This window comes from Archocentrus centrarchus, chromosome 18, assembly GCF_007364275.1.
Source record: "Archocentrus centrarchus isolate MPI-CPG fArcCen1 chromosome 18, fArcCen1, whole genome shotgun sequence".
NCBI lineage: Eukaryota > Metazoa > Chordata > Actinopteri > Cichliformes > Cichlidae > Archocentrus > Archocentrus centrarchus.
Genome location: NC_044363.1, coordinates 13,137,349 through 13,155,532, shown reverse-complemented (window position 1 = coordinate 13,155,532; position 18,184 = coordinate 13,137,349). Strand labels below are relative to the sequence as shown.

The 18,184-nt window shown below is 39.1% G+C and overlaps 1 protein-coding gene across 2 annotated transcripts in view; it reads left to right on the top strand.

Annotated features, from left to right (window-relative positions):
• arhgap36 (Rho GTPase activating protein 36) overlaps nt 1-18,184 on the top strand; it is an 80,191-nt gene that overhangs the window by 37,553 nt on the left and 24,454 nt on the right. For both annotated transcript variants that reach the window (XM_030753725.1, XM_030753726.1), the window contains exons 2-3: nt 2,279-2,435; nt 14,965-15,033. In XM_030753725.1, coding sequence (XP_030609585.1) covers nt 2,279-2,435; nt 14,965-15,033 — 226 coding nt within the window. The remainder of the gene's footprint in view (nt 1-2,278; nt 2,436-14,964; nt 15,034-18,184) is intronic.

Below are 18,184 nucleotides of genomic sequence, written 5' to 3'. Positions count from 1 at the left end.
TACATAGACATATTTCATATATCAATGCTGCATTTAGAAAACATAACCTTTGAAAAACCTGACATAAAAATTTCTTCTTTTTTTAGAAGAAAGTCAAAAATTATAATTTTATCATTTTTTATTTGAGACTAGCTCATGATCGCCACCTGGCTAAATTGGAGCCTATTTACAGTGGCGTTATTCGGAAGTGGAATGCTGAAAATAGTGAAAGTTACAGGTGGACGTTAAATACTGTACATAACTATAAATTCAAAGTACTTTATATTTCTATTCTACATTTTTGTGTCATATTGTCATTTTTATTCCAGTGATTGTAAGTGACAATTGCAGATGCTGTTACTTTAACCAAAAACTCGATATGTTTATTGAACACAATGCAAAGTTAAAGCAGTGGTTTCTTCTTGGCTTAGGACCGCTACCCCCACCCCTCCAAAAAAGTCTCCTTGTCATGTTTCAGATTTCCTTGAGTTGTTAACAAAAAGACATTACCTCCGTAAACTTCCCATGCGGTTTCATTTGACCACACACCACAAGAATTTGAGGCACAAAGATGTAAAGTTATCCCATCTGGACGTAATTTTTACAAACGAGAAGATTATAGAAGTTGGCACAACCCTCCAACCCAGCGTGGGGAACCTGAGTCAGATGTGGTAAACCAGAACAAACACCACTGGCATCATGGGAAACAGAGGTGGTTTGAATTCACCTCAGATCATAGGAGTAAATTAATGAGTTGCTAAAGACGACCGTACAGTGTGGATTTATTGGTTAATTGGTTTACACGTTTCTGTGCACAATCCCTATGTGCTGAGGCTCTCCTAAAAAAAAAAAAAAATCACACAACATGCATTTATTAGAAACACATTTTTGTCTGATAGGGTGAACGGATTGTGAAGCACAGACTCACGATCTGGAATGCAACTGGTTCTCATTAACCCTCGGCTGCTCCATCCCTCCATCAGACACTCCCCGACTACCCCCTCCTTCTTCCTCTCAGTTTTCACTAAATATTGTTTTTCCTGTTTTTCTCAGCATCTCTTAAAGCCTCTTGATTCTCCTTCAGCCTTCCTCTTGCCAGCCTCTCCCTCATTACCTTTTCGCTCTGCTTCGGCTGCTTTGATTTCAATCTGCTTGCAGCTCAGTGAGAAGCTAGCAGAAGCTGAGCTGTGTGGAGCATTGACGTCCAAGATTAAAATGTAATATTCTCCACGGCAAAAAGAAACTGGGATCAGCCTTAACACTCACTATACTTTCAAAAATTTCCACTGAAGCGTATACGATCTGTGGACTGTGTCTTGAAATGTTTATGGCAGCAATGAAGTACTTCTTAAACAGTTTCCTAATACCCCCCAAGCCTTCAAGTAAACTATGGAGCATACTTTACAATGTATGCCTTTTATTACTCTGTGTGTAAAACTGTGCAGTTGGTTCAAGCTTACCACCTTATTGAGATAACACCAATTTAATGTTTTAGGCTTGAGTTTCAGTGATGGTTTATGGTTATATCTTGCTTCCAATTTTTAATAACTGTAATATAGTATTAATATCAGTGTGTGCAAATTAGAATATCCAAGACTTATTCTTCTAAATAGCTAAATCTGAGGGTTATTTTTTAATCACATAGGTTTATAAACTGAGATTATCCAGATAAGCTGTTCTATATAAGATATGTTAACCTGTAAAGCAGTTTTCTCGTGCTTGACAAAGCGCCTTCACAGAAGACTCAATACATCTTGTGCAGGTAGCTATATTGTTCTGACAAATACAGATTTCCTGTGTCAACTGGTGGATTTCCCCCTTTTTTGAAAGGTCAGGTTATGTCTGGAGAGAGATTTAATGAGCTTTCACTGTGCAGAGATCTCAAGGTCACCAGACAAAAAGGGCATCACAATAGGATTTTGTAATAAATGGGGAAGAGTAAAAATAAACATAGGCTTAAGAATAGTGAAAACAAATGAACACAGTGACTTTTTTGGCAAGAAAACTGGTTGCTTTTTTCCCCTTATAAAGACTGTCTTGTTGCACAGTGAGAAAGTTAAAACTAAGGGCAAAAATGTGTGCATGCTCACAGCTGAATTTTCTGATTTTTGCTTTTTGAAGTTAATTTTTTTTTGCCTTTAAGCAGTTGATGGTTGGTTGGTCAGTGATTGCAAGTCAGTAGAGATTTCTGTTTTGCCTTTTTGTTTCAAGACCATCTGGTAACCGCTGATTAATAGATTGTGCTTACATAGGTACTCTGTGCTCCTCTTTATCTTTTAACCATCTCTTTTCTCTGCAGGGGGATCACACGTGGGCCACCATGTTGGGACAGAGCGTGCGATTACAGCCGGTTCCCATCCAGAGTCTGTCAGAGCTGGAGCGAGCCAGGTTACAGGAAGTCGCCCTGTACCACCTGGAGGAGAGGGACCTGGACTTCAAGATCAGCATACCCAAAGGTGCGGGGAATGGCAGTGAAGGCTGTACTGGTGGCTGAGTGCAAACTGGATTCACAAATGCTTTCTAAAGTGTTTTCATGAGTTTTTAGGACTCACTTTCTGCCTTTATTGATTTGTGGGCTCAGATGTGCAAGATTTAAAGAAATGTGTCTTTTCTTATCGAGAATTAGTTGTCTGTACACTAAATATGAAGACAGTGAAAGGAGTTGGGAAGCCTGAAGCCCACCTAAATGTTAAGGTGCATATCACTTAACCAAGGACTTTTGTTATATATGCACTGAATGAAAAAGTCAAAGGAGAAGGCAATCAGGCAGAAACAGTAAGCCTGGCTCTGGCCAAAGCTCAAAATTTTGAATACGTTCATTTATTAATAAGTAACATATTTTTTTTACTTATTAAAACAGAGTAGAAAAGATGATTTACAGTTTTGTATGTATTTCATTGCTTTTTTGATTAAACAAAGATGGCACAGTTGTTTAAGCAGGAAATAATTTGCCATTTAACTCCATAAAATATGTTTCCATGTAAGTAAGTCAAACAGCAGTTTCTGATGAAAAAGGACAGAAGCTAAAGGCTTTATTGCTGTCTGTCATGTTTTTAGTGTTCATAACCAAGATTATGGATTCACAGACATAGTCAGACACAGTATTAGGACAGGTGATAACCCACCAATTAAACAAAGTGCCTACGGGACATCACCCAACATCAGATCACAGATAGACAGGGAAGTTCAGCAGCTCCTGTGGCAGGATATCATTGAGGAACGCTGTAGCCCCTGGTCTTCCCCTGCTGTTCTCATGAGCTACAGATTCTGTATTGATTACAGAATGCTAAATGCAGCCACCATTATTCAAATATGGATCAAGCGAAATATATTTGATCTTTACCAGACAAAATTTAGAGTGGGGATCTAATGGGAGTTTAACCCTTGTCTCCTGTATAAAAGTCTAGAGGATTATGACTTCAAACCCTAAAATGCCTCCTTATTCCTTTGGTTTCATATTATGTTTTAATAAATTCAGAATCCAAACCTACTTGGTTCCATTTAAAAATAAATAAATATAAAAGAGCATTATGCACTCTTAGGAAGGTCCTGCCCCATCTAATATTTGTTTGGTTTGGAGGGACTTTAGAATATAAAGACCATAAATAGCAAACATGCTGGTTTGCTTAAGTACTTGTGAACCATCACAAAAAAAACCTAATCTGAGAGAAAATAAGTTTCATTTGACAAATCATTGAGAATCTGGTTAAACTGTAAAGGAACGATGTAAATGTTTGGAGACAGGGCTATGCTTGTGATAGCCAGATTTCAAATGTTGTCAGAGTATTTCATGAAATTTTTATTAGTTATTGAAATCTAGGCACATACTGTAGGTATGCAGGTAAGTAGGTGAAGGCTTAAAGACAAGAAAAAAACAAAAAAAAACATTGTTAGGCCATGAAATTCACAGGGGCAGTGCATGAAAGTTTCTCTGCTACACTGGCTTCCCAGGCTGGAGGAACTGATGAAGGACAATTTTGTGTTTGTGACTTTTTGACCATTGTGGCCACTTTATCACAGACTTTGATTAGTTGATGTCAGTGGTGAGGAGGACTGGCATCCCCACAGTTTGAGAGTAATGGTTCATGATGACCGGGCGAGTCTGGTGCCGGTTAAGATGATTTGGTGAACCACACTCCTTTAGAAACTTTGGTTGAACTAAAGCAAGAACAACAACTCTGACTGTCGAGGGAGCCATAACAGCCTGCCTGTGAATCTGAGGAATGAGTGTGAAGCAGGAAGAGATTAAGGATCAGCCAGAGCAGAATCCAGGGCGTCAGATTGATAAGGAAGGGGCAAGGGATGCAACCTGATCTTTTTTTTTTTTTTAATTCACTCTTTATCTCAAATACCATTGGATAAGATTAGGATTTGTAATGTTTTCCTGCTTTGGGGGTGATGATATGAGGGATTTCTGGTTAATATTCACTCCTTAAAAAAATTACCAGTAGTGTTGTTTCCAATGGTGTCAATCAGGGGTCAGCAACTACATTTGTCCAAAGGCCGGAATTTTTCCCAGCAGACACAGTGAGGGCCAGATGCTCTCGTAAAATTGATATTCTATCCTAAGTAATACATTATCACCTGATATATGAATTTTCCTTTCAAATTTATACATTTTTTTTAATTTGGCCTTTTACAGCTTTATTTCATAGCAGCAGTGTAGAAAGACAGGAAGTTGGGAGGAGAGAGGTGGGGGAAGACACGCAATGAATGGTGACGGGTCGGGACGTGAGCCTGCGCCGTGGTCACCTGCTTATCCCCTAAGCCACCCTGACGCCCTCAAATTTATACTGTTTTTAATGCTGTGATGTGCAAGTCTTGGACTTACATGTTCTTCTCTGTTATGTTGATGGCTGTTATAGGGACACTGCAATTGTGCGCAGTTGTTCTCATTCTAGATATAATGAGCACGGGAAACAATAAATTGCTATATGAGAGTAATGAGTTTATCTCTGCACGATCTACTTTTCAGAAGGCGTTTTTGTTGTAGTTTTTTTTTTTTTTTTAATGAATATAGAAACATGAACAGTTCAGATGCAAAACCTTCTAAATCTGCCTGGACACTTTTATTTTAAAAGGGAACGTGGCCCACAGGCCGCCAGCTGAAGTTCCCTCGTGTAGATGTGTTTTCTCACCATGTACCTTAGACATGAAATACTGTGCAGAAGGGTGTAAACTCAAACAAACATATCTGAAATCATGAAGAAGGTGGTTAAGGAGACAAAGTGATACAGCAGTGTTTTTCATGTAGTTTAAATGAGTTCTTGCAGCACTGAGTTTCCCAATATATGCAAAATTCAGGCTTTGGTGTTGCTTGGTTTTCTTACTCTTACATCAGATCTGATAACATCAGCACTGGAAAACTCAACACTCTTCCCCCGCTTCTGTTTACTTGAATTCCTCATCTTGCTGCTGGCCTTTTTCTCCCCCTTTGGAAATCTTGTTTACCCTTTTGAACTCCAAAGGGCTAAATCCATCTAATAAAGTGGGCTAGTTTCATTAATAAACTGTAAATCCCCAACACACCTCGCAGGCTGCAGACTGGGAGGTTTCATCTTGTGTTTGTTGAAGCTGGTAGGGTCAGTGAGGTCGGGCGGATCACAGGGGCTGATACTGAGGAAATACAGCTGATTATTCAAGCGGTGTGTTTGTATGTGTGATCTGTTGGTGGCTTTTCTCCTGTGAGACCAGCTGGTATGTAAGCCTCTTTTCTCAGACTCAGAAGCTCTCTCCCATACTACTGTTCTCTTGGAAGGGTTATTAACCATTTGACCTGCTCAACTCTGACCATGCTGCAGATTGAAGCCAAGTATGTTTATGGTTTCCAATAAATAGTCAAGCTCGATTATACCTCATCAGTGGTCGAGGGCTTTCGAATCCCCCTTTGGGTTTAAAATTTCCAAATGGGATACAACCACTTTACTTCTGCAACTTTTCACTATGCATGGATGTACCAAACTGGCTCTCAAAGGGGCCATACAGTTGTAAACAAAATTTCTATGGTACTATGGTGCAGCCCTCCACAGCAGTCCCAGTTTCTCATGTAGTTTCTTTGGAAAAAGGAATCGCCCACCCCAGACCCAAACTATATTATACTATATTTAATGAAGCCATGCAAAATTTCACTTTAACACTATGAATACATTTTGAGTTACTTGCCCTTGTAACTCAGAAAGCAGGTCAAAATTAAAAAACTAAAAATACTTTGAAGCTCTTTTAAAGCACAAAACCAAATCAATTTTGCATCCAAACAAAGTTTGATGAGCTAAAGCCAAAATCTCTCTTGTTGTTCAGTGCATTTTTTTCCTTTAACCTACTTTGAGTAACAGAAAGAAGCATTGGTACCTGGATGTTTGGTTTGCTTTCCGATAATTCACTGGAGAAAACTTTAAAAAGTGCATTTTGGGTCAATGTTCAAGAGTCAAATCACTATGTGGGAAAGGTTACAGCTTACCTGCATTTTTTTGATACCAGGATCATATTCCAGCTGTGAGTCAATCTTCATATAAACGATGGCTGTAGCTTAATGAAAAGTACAAGTCTGGCTGTATAGAAGTATAGGCAAAAGCATACCATGACTTTCTTGGACTCCATCTCAGTAAACCTTCTTGGTGAGTTCAGGTCCCAGTTGCTAGTTTAAACTCTTATTCAATAAAATATGATGTTCATTTAGTAAATTGTGGTCACTATTGGGGTCAACATCGAGGATAAAGCAGGATATGCTCGAGGGCCGGTGTCCTGCAGGTTTTAGATGTGTCCCTGATCCAACACACCTGAATCAAATGGCTGAATTACCTCCTCAGTATGCAGTCAAGTTCTCCAGAGTCCTGCTAATGACTTCTGTATTTGACTCAGGTGTGTTGGATCAGAGACACGTCTAAAACCTGCAGGACAGGGGCTCTTGAGGCCTGGAGTTGAAGAGCCCTGCTTTAGGACATACATATCTAATAATTAACAAATTGCTACCACATGAGTCTGTCATCAGTTTCTCAGGCAGATTCACTCATCCTTTATAATGTCCAGATTCGAAGCACCAAGATGTTGAAGGCCAATATGCTCAGCCTGAGAGTTTATGAAAGCACCTCTCTGTCTAATAGGAGACATCAGGGCGGCCATCTTTTATATAAAGTCCATGGACTGCACTGGAGAACTGGTTCCACCAACTGCACCAGCTTCTAATATTCATATAACAGTGTTGGCTTGAAACTCAAAGTTAGTGGTCAAATGTGTGATGTATGAATTTCCTTTCTTGAAGAAAATATTTGCAAAGCTGCTTTAAAGTTTAAAGTTTGCTAATTGGCAGTTTTCTTTTTCCCTTACATTTGCTGGAGCACACATTGGCCCTGATGCTGCTGCAGATCAACAGCTCCAAAGTGTACCTTTTTTAAGCTGTAATTTATTTTTTCCAATGTCATTGATTCTGGTGATTGAGTTTTTTAGTGTTAACTTGAAGAAAAAGGAACCTGGTAAACAGCCAGTGTCCAGAAAATTCTGATAGAACCCTGTTTAGATTTCTGTGGATGTTTCTGTATTTGACTGAGTTCTTTGCAGCTATTATGTGGATGTCTGTGGATGTCTGTGGACCTATGACGTTCAGGGCCTTGTGTTGGAGGCCTTCAGGCATTCAAATCAGCCTCAAAAGTTTGGAATGTTTGGATGTGTTTGGGTTGTCCACTGAAGTCCAAAATAGGTTTTGGTGTCTGTATATAAAAGGCTTTATTTGGAGGTCTAGATGCTCACTGCATGCCCTCTATCTGGCTCTGGCAAACATCTGAGACATCACAGACAAACTCATAGTGTTTTTGTTTTTGTTTTTTTTCAGAAACTATTTTGGTTTTTCACAGATGGCCAAAATAAGTATGTGTGGTGGAATTTAGCCTTCATAAGATGCCCCAGATATTATTCTGGTCACTCAGGTAGCACACGTTGAGATTAACCTTTGAAAAAGGACGTTTTCAACAGATGTTTGATGGAAGATACAACCTCTTGCAAGCAGTCCAGTAATCTTGTAAATCATGAGATCTACAAGTAAAAAGCTTCTTTTGCTCATTTACTATAGATCACTGAGATCTTGTTTATTCTGTTATAGATTTACTGGCATACTTAATCCACTGTCTTCTCATTTTACTCAAGCTGTTGGAAGTCAAAGACTCTAAACCTGTGTAAGTGTGTGCTACTCATGTTGTGAGTCACATTTTGTGTTCCACCATTAGTGGATAATGTTTCTTCTGTATGACACATCCTGTGAGACTCCCTGCACTCGCTGCTTTTGGGAAATGTTCTTGCTCTTCTCTTGTGTTCATGTATGTTTGTCCCATCAGGTCAGGGTTCAATTAAACAAGAACATTGATGGGAAAGATGAGTAATCCACTTTATATGGATCATTTTCTTGCTTGTTTTGTGATATACATACTTTTTTTTTTTTTGCAGTGCTGAGACAGTTGTGACTTCCCTCATGGATGAAATAATCTGGGCTGTATGGAATGCCTTGTGTTCCTTTAACAGGCCCAGCTTTGATTTAGTGATTTACTGACCCAAACACTTTCTTCCAGCGTATGTAAACTCAGTCAGAGGAAGAGGATGTGCAGCTTGTAAAACAGCACACTCTCATACTTTCCTTGTTTCTTTATGAAGTCAGCCTTTTGGGTAATGAGTAGCAGCAGCAGCAGATGTAAAGCACTTAATTAACCAGAGCAGTTTGTGTGAGAAAAGAAAAATGAGCAGACAAAGGGTTTTTTGTAACAAAACACCATATAAGTGCATGCGTAAATGAACTAAAAGCACACAGTGTATTTATGCTTAGAGGTGATGTAATGCAGTTATTAATATGCATGCAGATATTCCATAATCTGAAAATAAACAACAGACTACCACCATCTATCTGTGACAGGAATGTGCTGAAAATATTGGTAATAACGCAGACGAACTAATTTTAACAAGCTTAAAAACGACTCCTTTAGCTCTCATAGATCTGAAATACCAAACTTCTCTGGGCTATGCTCCATATAAGCTTAAATTGGAACAACAAAGGTTTAAAAGACTTTCTGTATCCTATTAGCGACAGTTTCTTCTGCCCATGTCACAGACAAAGTGCTCTCTGAGTAAGTGTGGGAATATTCCTCCTTGGTTTCTCCCCTGGGCTGTAATCTCTCCAGGCCACCAGGGCCATTACAGTCTCAGCATCACCTCCCGTTGCGCTCCCTCCTATGTTTTGTTGCTTCTCTCTATCTCTGTATGTGTTTTCATTCCTCGCATTTCATCTCACTTTTTCTCCATGTCCCCGCTCCTTTTGTTCTCTGGGTGCTTCATCTTGCTTGAACTGAAAGAAGAATCCATCCCACAAACGCTTTCTGGTGTGTTTGTGCAGTGTATATGTGTCAGTCTTTGCATTTATTTTCACGCATGTGTTCATGCACCCTCGGTGTGTTTTTTAGTTTTGCTGGCAGGGTCCAGGGAATTCTTTGTGAAATGTGTCAGTATTTGTGTGACAGATTTGTACTTATTTGGTGTGGTTTGGAGTTCATTCTCATGCCCTGTTCTCTGAGTCGCTGCTCTGCAGGGACTCCCGACTAACTCGCTCGCGGCTTCTTCTCACTTTTCCATCTGTTTTGTCCTTCAAACACTTTCTCTGCTCACTTCAGTTTGTTATATTTACACTTTAACCATATGACTTTTTTTTTTTTTAAACCTTTTGTTAGGCCTGTGCTTACAATCTTTAAATGTTTGTTGAAACATGGCATGGGAAATGTTGAAATTACAATCTCATAATCACTGAGATTACGAGTTACTAGTCAGTCAAGTATACAACAGCAAGCTATGACAAGCATGCATTAAAAAGACGAAGAACCTTTAAATGCTTAGAGAAACAGAAATATACAGTCATCAGCTTGGACCACTTTATTAGGTACACCTTACTGCTACTGGGTCAAACCCATTTTTCCTTCAGTGCTGCCTTAATTCTTTGTGACGCAGATTCAACAAGTTGCTGGAAACAATTCTCAGAGATTTTGGTCTACACTGACAAGATAGCATCGTGAATCTCCACCACATCCCAAAGGAGCTCTATTGGATTGCGATCTGGTGACTGTGGAGGCCATCTGAGTAAAGTGAACTCATTGATGATTTGGGGTTTGTGGCATGGCGTATTATCTTGCTGGAACCAGCCATCGAACTATGGAGCCCAAAGTGTGCCCCCACACCATAACACCACCAACACCAGTCTGAACTGTTGATACAAGCCAGGGTGGATCCATGCTTTAATATTGTTTCTGCCAAACTCTGATTCAAATGTGGGAGCAGAAATCAAGACTCATCAGACCAGGCAATGTTTTCCCAGTCTTCTATTGTCCAATTTTAATGAGCCTGTGTGAGCCTCAGTTTCCTCTTTTTGCACTCGGTGTGGTCTTCTGCTGCTGTAGCCCATCTGCTTTAAGGTTTAATGTGCTTTGTGTTCAGAGATGCTCTTTTGCATTCCTTGGTTGTAAAAGGTGTTTATTTCTGTTACAGTTGCCTTCCTTTCAGCTCAAAGCAGTCTTTCATCAGCAAGTAACCCAGACAACTGCCACTCACTGGATATTTTCTCTTTTTCTGACCAATTTTTATAATCCTTAGAGATGGTTGTGTGGGAAAATCCCAGCAGGTCAACAGTTTCTAAAAACAGTCAGACCAGCCTGTCTGGCACCAACAACCATGCCACATTCAAAGTCCTTTAAATCACCTTTTATTCCCCAATTTGGTGGTCAGTTTGAACTTCAGCAGGTCGTCTTGACTGTGTCTGCATGCCTAAATGGATTGAGTTTAGTGGCTGATATTTGTGTCAATGAGCTGTTGGAAGTAGCCGATGAGAATACAGGCCCCAATGGAAAGCCAGGGGCTCAAAGTTTATTGAGATTGGACAGATTTCAGGTTACATGCACCTTGGATGGGAGGAACTTTTCTGGATCAAAGTAAAATGAGAAATTTGGACTGGGAGTTCAACTGCTAAACTTCTGGTTGAACACTGCAGGCTTTACAGACTAAGTCGCAGCTGTCAACTGCTTCACAATCAGTGGCAGGTATTTGACAGTGTAGGAATGTTTTTGTAAATAGATACACACAAAGCTTAAAATGGTTTGACTCAACGTGTGAAATGCCCATTGAAGTCAGGTGCTGTGATTTAAAAGTGAGATATTGTGCTGATACAGAAACAGTTACCAGCCAATATTTAAACCTTGCAGTTAGTCGTTCTTTCTCATAAGTAAAGAGGTAAGAAAATAAAGAGGTTATTTCCAATGGAAAGAGAATTGTCACTTGGAGTATGGACAGTTTGTGCCACAGAAGGTAAAAATTCATGTTATTGCAGTCTTGTTCATTGCTGTGCATATGTGATGTGTTTGTTATGGCTCTAAGAACAAGCTAACCATGGGGTGATGTGACTGAAGCTGCTGTGTCTGTTCTGCTACTACTGATGCTGTTTAAAGCCACGGTGGCATTACTCAAAAATAAGAAGTAAACAAACATTTGTGCACGCATTATTTTACCAAATGTCTTGGAATAGATGGGAAGGATTCAGTGGTCCCTTGACCCCCCCCCCCCCCCTTACATCCGGCACACTTGACCTTGGGGGGGGGGGGGGGGGGGGTTGTTAACGTCAGTCTGGTGAAGAGACAAACAAACAAACATAAATGTCACAAGATCTGAATTAAACCAAAATGGCATTTTAAACTGGGGTTGGGGGAATAAAACTCATTGAACTGCCTGTTGAACTGTAGCCATCCATCTATGTATCAGTAATTAATAAGGACGCCTATTTAACAATAAACTGAATCCAAAGAAATAGTGAGCCATCCGGGTTCTGAAGTAATTTCGCTTGTGTAATTTAGTTTGGACAGTAGGCTTGCAGATGTTAAATACCTGTAATTGACATTAAATCTTTTCCTTGATTTCCTTCTTTAAACACCTTCAGCCGTCGTCATTCACAGTCTGCTGTCTGCAGTATCGTAGCTGAATCTTTTACACATGTAAGCCAGGGCTGTCTTCCCCTCTTTGTTTTTGTCTTGTCTGTCACCTTAACTCTCTGTGAATGTGCATTATGTAATCATACACCGAGGTTACACATGTACACGCACACACTCATCAGTAGCAGATCAACCTTAGCTGGATGAAGCGTGTGTTCAGTGGGAGGGGCTGTGCGCTTTGGAAATAAACTTTAATTTCCTGCAGTCATGAGAATTTGACCTCTTTATCCCATCAGCACACAGCAGACTTCTTCTGTCCCCTGCTATTTTCATTTTTTCCAACCTTTTTTTTTGTTATTAATACAGGAAAAAAAAAAGAAAAATCATTTTTGTGCTTCATAGCACCACAAATATGTTGGACAGCACTACTTGCCATGTAGGTAGTCCTTAATAGGGAAGAGGCCCAACTTTGAATTAGTGATTTCTAAACACCAGCTTCACTGAGGCAAACAAAGATTTCATCCACATAAACCCGCTCAGAGGGGGGAGGATGTGGAGCTCTTACATATATATATATAAAAAAAAAGAGGATCCGACTTGAAATCCAAAACACATGACCTGTCATATTACATACTGCTGATGATTTACCTCAGCTGACTCTTTTCTGCTCTTAGGCTTTGTTTTTTTTGTTGTAGTTTACAGGAATTTATTTGAAAAACACAAAGAGAAAGCAGAAATGTCAGCAGTGGTTGTTTTTTTGAGTTCTGACTAAAATTCAGGGGAAAAATTTTGTGCGGGGTCAACATTTAATTACAAATCTTTCCCGCTTGGTTACTTACACTGAGATTTCTTTGTTATGAAATTTTATGAAAATGAGGTATAATCTATCCAAATATGCATCAAATCACAGACCTTTCCAGAACAGAATTTGAACATTGGACAAAGAGAGAGTCAAAATCATTTCTTTTTGTTGACAAATTAGAGTTTTAGCAAAGGTGGGTTTTCTAAAAATGAATTGAAAATATTAACATAAAATAACTCCATAAATTAAGAAATGCTGTCAACAGCCAGACAAAAAGAAAAAAAATCTGCCACAAAATATTTGTGTACACTCACACACGCGCACACACACAGTTGAGGGTAAAAATAGTGAGAAAAAAGTATCCACGTATTACCATAGGAATATTAATCCTACCAGTGTTTTTGCAAGTGAATCAAAAATCTACTTAAAATAGCCTGCGCTGATAAAAAATTAAACATATAGCAGAACTAAAGTCTGGTGCAGATCCGGCATACCAGTAAAGCAAACATATCTGTCCATGCACTGTTAAATTTTCTATTTTCCACTTTTGTTTTTTTTTTGTTTTTTTGGCTTTGGTGTTCATAGCTGAGGGGATTCAGGACAGGCTCTTTATGTGTAACTATGTGAACTATATGCAAAAAGAGCAGACACTATTCTTTAATGCTGAGTATAATACCATAAAATTTTCTTGAATGCTAGTTTTTACAGATAATTGATATCAGAATGAAACCTCACCAGTTGATCTCTTTACACTAAGGTATTTACTAAAATATGTTTTCATGTACTGTATGTGTACATGTTGTACATTAAAAGTCCAAAAAGACAACAGTTTCTCCAAAAATCACTCAGTTGGGATCTTTTTACTTTTTTGTGCGTTAAAATATATTTGTTTTAAAAAAAAGTTGACTTTTGCTTTAGTGTTTTCTTTTCTTCTGTTTGTGCTTTGCCTTGAAATATATTTGTGCTCTCTTTACTTACTTCCCTGTCTGTATTTTTCTCATATACACACACACACACACACACACACACACATACGCATGCACACATCTCCCTTTGTCTGGCATGTCGAGGGCCATTAGGCAGAGTGGGCTGGTCAAACAAACATAAGAGACTGTGTCTATTGAAAAGGTCCACTCTCATCTTAGAGCTGAGGAAGAGGTCAAAGCAGAAGATAAGAGGGATGTTTTATTGAGGATGAGCTGAATGGGTGGTGTCTGTTGGTTCAAATAAGAAAGCATGACTGACCTTATTAAGTTAAATCACAGCTGGTAAAAGGACACATTGCTTCCAAGATTGGGGTTAAAAGTTCAGATTTATTTATATGTACTTAACATATCTACACTCTTGCGCCACCGCGTATCATTGTTCTACCACCTCGGTCTCATATGTGAAGTAATCACAAAAACTAGTATATATCTAGAAGTTATTTCATGCCTGCCTTCATGTTGTTGTTGAGGGTCTCTATAGGTGGTGTCACCCTGGCAAATCAGACAATGCAGTCCTTGTTGTAGTGTTTTGTGCTTAAATCTAGTACTTTGAGTAGTTTTTAAAGCCCAAGTGTTTTTAATAATTAGTGTTTTAAATTGCTAATATATTTCCTAATGTATTTAAAATAATTACAAATGAACTGTACAAATCTTTTAACCCTTTGAACCTCCAAATGTTTGTTCTTCCTCCCTTTAAAAGAAGAACATATTAATTTTATGTACATGAACACATGCACAGCCAGATAAACCAGTTTAAAACAAAACAAACAAACAAAAACTCATGTTCAGGGACACCAAATTTTTAAAAAAAGGAAAATTTATAATCATCACAATCACAACTGCTGTGTTGGTTTTTACAAAATCATTTTGTTATAATTTCTAACATGCTGGTTTTAACAAATATTTAAACCAATTTTTAGCATTTTCATTGTGGGTCAAGCGCCTTCATGAAGCACTATATTTGGATTGTGATGCATATTTTGAACTGTAAGTATATTCTTGATAAATACAGGCCTCTCTCAATTTGCCTGGGAATGCCTCGGTTGATGGATGGATGGATGGATGGATGGATAAGCAGTAGTAATTTAGTTCATGTGCAGATAAAGGTTGATGACAGGCACATCTCAGCAATGTATTTAACTAATAAAAGGCATCACAGATGAATTGGAACACAGTCTTTGTTGTTCGAACTAAAGCACTCACACACTTGAGCGCCACAAACATTGGATTCATTGCGACCTTTTCTTTCTTCCCACAGAAACTCACAAACGGAGAAAATCTCTGCGCAGGAAGTTTGACTCCTTTTCAAAGGAAAAGAAAGAGCGAGGTGAGTTCACAAAACCCAAAGCCACAGAAGTGGTTAAACACGATCCCGTCTGTGGCCACAGCTATAAGCTGTGAGCGTTTCCCCACAGCCTGTTATACTAAATATTATTATCAAACACAATGTCCCTTCTGTCCATTGAAGCAGCATCACCACCACCACTGGCATGCTGTGGCTTTTACCAGCAGTAACCACTAATGGTCACACATACTTGAAATGCAGTTTATAAAGAACAAGTGGCTCAGCGCTGCATTCTGAACCATGGAGGGTTCACTCAATCCAGCTTGTGCTTCATTGTTTCTGCTGTTTTCCGGTGATGTTATAACTTCAACTGAATAATGAATGAACACACGACTAATATAAGCTTGTACTGGAAGTCTTGTCTAGAGCAAGGGTTTTTTTTTTTTTTTAATAAAATATTAAGTTTTTAGGTAAATGCACAATGAAGAACAAACTGCCTTTCTTATTCAACACACAGGAAGCCACATGCCAGCAAACAAAATGCACAAATTTACATAAGAAAATAAATGAAATTGATTCAAAGACCACAAAACTATGGAAGCTTGTTTCTGTTGTGTAAACGGGTGAAAACGCTACTCTTTGAAAATGGGGGTACTCGCACATGCGCACTATGGTTGTGACTCCTATATCCACACCACCAGCTTGTGGCAATGGGAACTACAGCGTTTTGAACGTCCTGCGTCCGTGTAAACGGAGATCGTTTTTGAAACATTTCCACCTGAACGTGTTACTTTTTGAAAACGAAAACAGTAAAACTACACAGTTTCCACTGAAAACATTCTTGTGTAAATGGGGCCCTAGAGTCCTCTCTCCTCTGGTGGGGCAGTCGATGTGCTGGGTGAACTCCAGCATCACCTTTTTGCATGTTTGCACTGTTAAAGTCCCCGGCTATAATGAGAGCAGCATCATGCTGGTAAGCCTGATAGGTGGAAATATTCTCATGTAATTCAGATAGTGCACTGTCCATATCCACCTGGGGTGGGATATGGATGGCGCTGAAGATGACCAAAGTGAACTCGCGGGACAGCATTTCAGGGTTAGGAGCTCCAGGTTAGGCAAGCAGGATTGCTTCAGAGGGATAGCTTTCCTACTGTCACACCAGTTGTTATTGATCATTAAGCATGCACCACTTCCTCTTTATTTCCCAGACTTGCTCCTTCTGTCTATGCAATGAACTCTGAAGAACTCTGCCATCTGTATGGTGGGGTCTGGTACGAGGGGGTTTAGCCATGTATCCATGAGACAGATGATGTTACAATCCCGTGTGTCCCTCTAAAACTGTATCCGGGCCCTGCGTTCATCCAGCTTGTTCTCCAGCGACTAGACATTAGCCAGCAGGATGCTTGGCAGTGCTGTTTGGTGTTCTCTACGCCTCAACCTTTCTCTTACTGTATGCTGGCTCTTTTCCCTCAGGGCCTTGTGTGTGACCTGGGGTCCCCACATCTTCCTTTGTCTGAGCTGGCCCACCAGCACAGGATGTCCTGGGGCCAAGCCAGGTCAGGAGAAAAAGGTCTCCAAATACAGCCAAAGTGCTGTATTCCAATGTTCAAAAGAGTCTGTCTGTCATACGTGATATGACACTGAACAGGTGGAAGTCAAAAATGAAGGCAAAAACTAATATATACAAACACAATGTTGGGGCAGTTATGATGACTTCTGACCTCAGCAGCGACATCTTGTTGGATACTAGATGCCATTTCTCTAAGATGTTTAGGGTTGAGTACAATAACATCTGTTTTATCTTAATTTAAAAGCAGGAAATTAGAGGTCATTATGTCTTTAAGATATTCCTGCCAATTAACTAAATGGTGTGTGTCATTTTAGTTCATGGATAGATAAAGCTGGGTATCATCTGCATACCAATGAAAATGTATGTTATGCTTTCTAATAATATTGCTTAAAGGAAGCGCGTATAATGCAAATAGAATTGGTCCTAGCACAGAACCCTGTGGAACGCCATAATTAACCTTAGGGGTCATTCACAATTATCAAAATTTTCCAAAGAGTACTATTTTTCAGACCCGCCCCCCACTCCCCAAAAGTGTACAAAGAAAATGTTGATCTTTGTTCATGACATTTTATTTCATCTGGTTCTTTGGTATTTTAATGTATTAAAAACCCATCCTGGTGGAGATCTTTGTATCAAATATACTCTTTCCTATCTATTAAAACATTCTATTGTTGCACTAATAACTGATATATATCTATATGTTAGAATTTATAGGGTGCAGTAAACCAATCTGAATTTTAATTTGAATGTGTACTGCACTGCCACAGTGTACACAGTGGCGGTGGAGCAATTTGTTATTTGAATAGTCTGCCAAAAAGTGATTTATGGCATTTGCCAAAAGAATTATTGTTGGTATTTATATTGTTGTAAATGACTTGTTGACCCATAATTTGCCAAGCATATCTCAAACATTATCTCACATCATCAATTCATTTTGAGTTATAAAGAACATTCCTGTCACAAGGTAGAAGCTGCAATCAGTTTTTGCCAACACCGGTCACCAGTGTCTGCCCTTTTGGGTGTGGGTGCAGTTATCCTTTGGTCTACAGCAGCATGAAATCAAATTTTTTATTTTATTTTTTATTTATTTATATTTGCCAGATCAGCTATTCCTCACTTCTAAACACGATTTCCATTCTGACCAGATATGGAGTAAATTTTCAGATTTGGCTTTAAGCCTCTGAATTTTCTGATTGGTCCCATGTCCTTTTGTTTTGATTTCCTCTATTTTCCTTTTGAAGTGCAAACCCTGCTGTTGTTGTTAAAAAGACCTAAAGACACTGGGAGTCTCTTACTTTGATCTTTGTGGATCAAATATTACTTTTAATTTCCTGAGACTGGTAATCTGCTTGTTAAGTCACTCCAAATCGAAGTGTCTGCTACGTTAGATTGGGCTCTCATCTTTTTAACATGCTGCACTGCAGTTTTTCTTGTAGACCCAAGCCCACTATTTGGTCATCATTCTCTGTCTCCATGTTTTATTAGTACTGTCCATGTGTAGCACATCATTCAGATGAGTTTTTAAAAACTACAATGTACACTATAGCCTTGGAAACCAAATGCTTGAGAGCGTGGGAAAATAACGACTCACAGGCCAACTAACAGTAAGTCCTTTAGGACTTT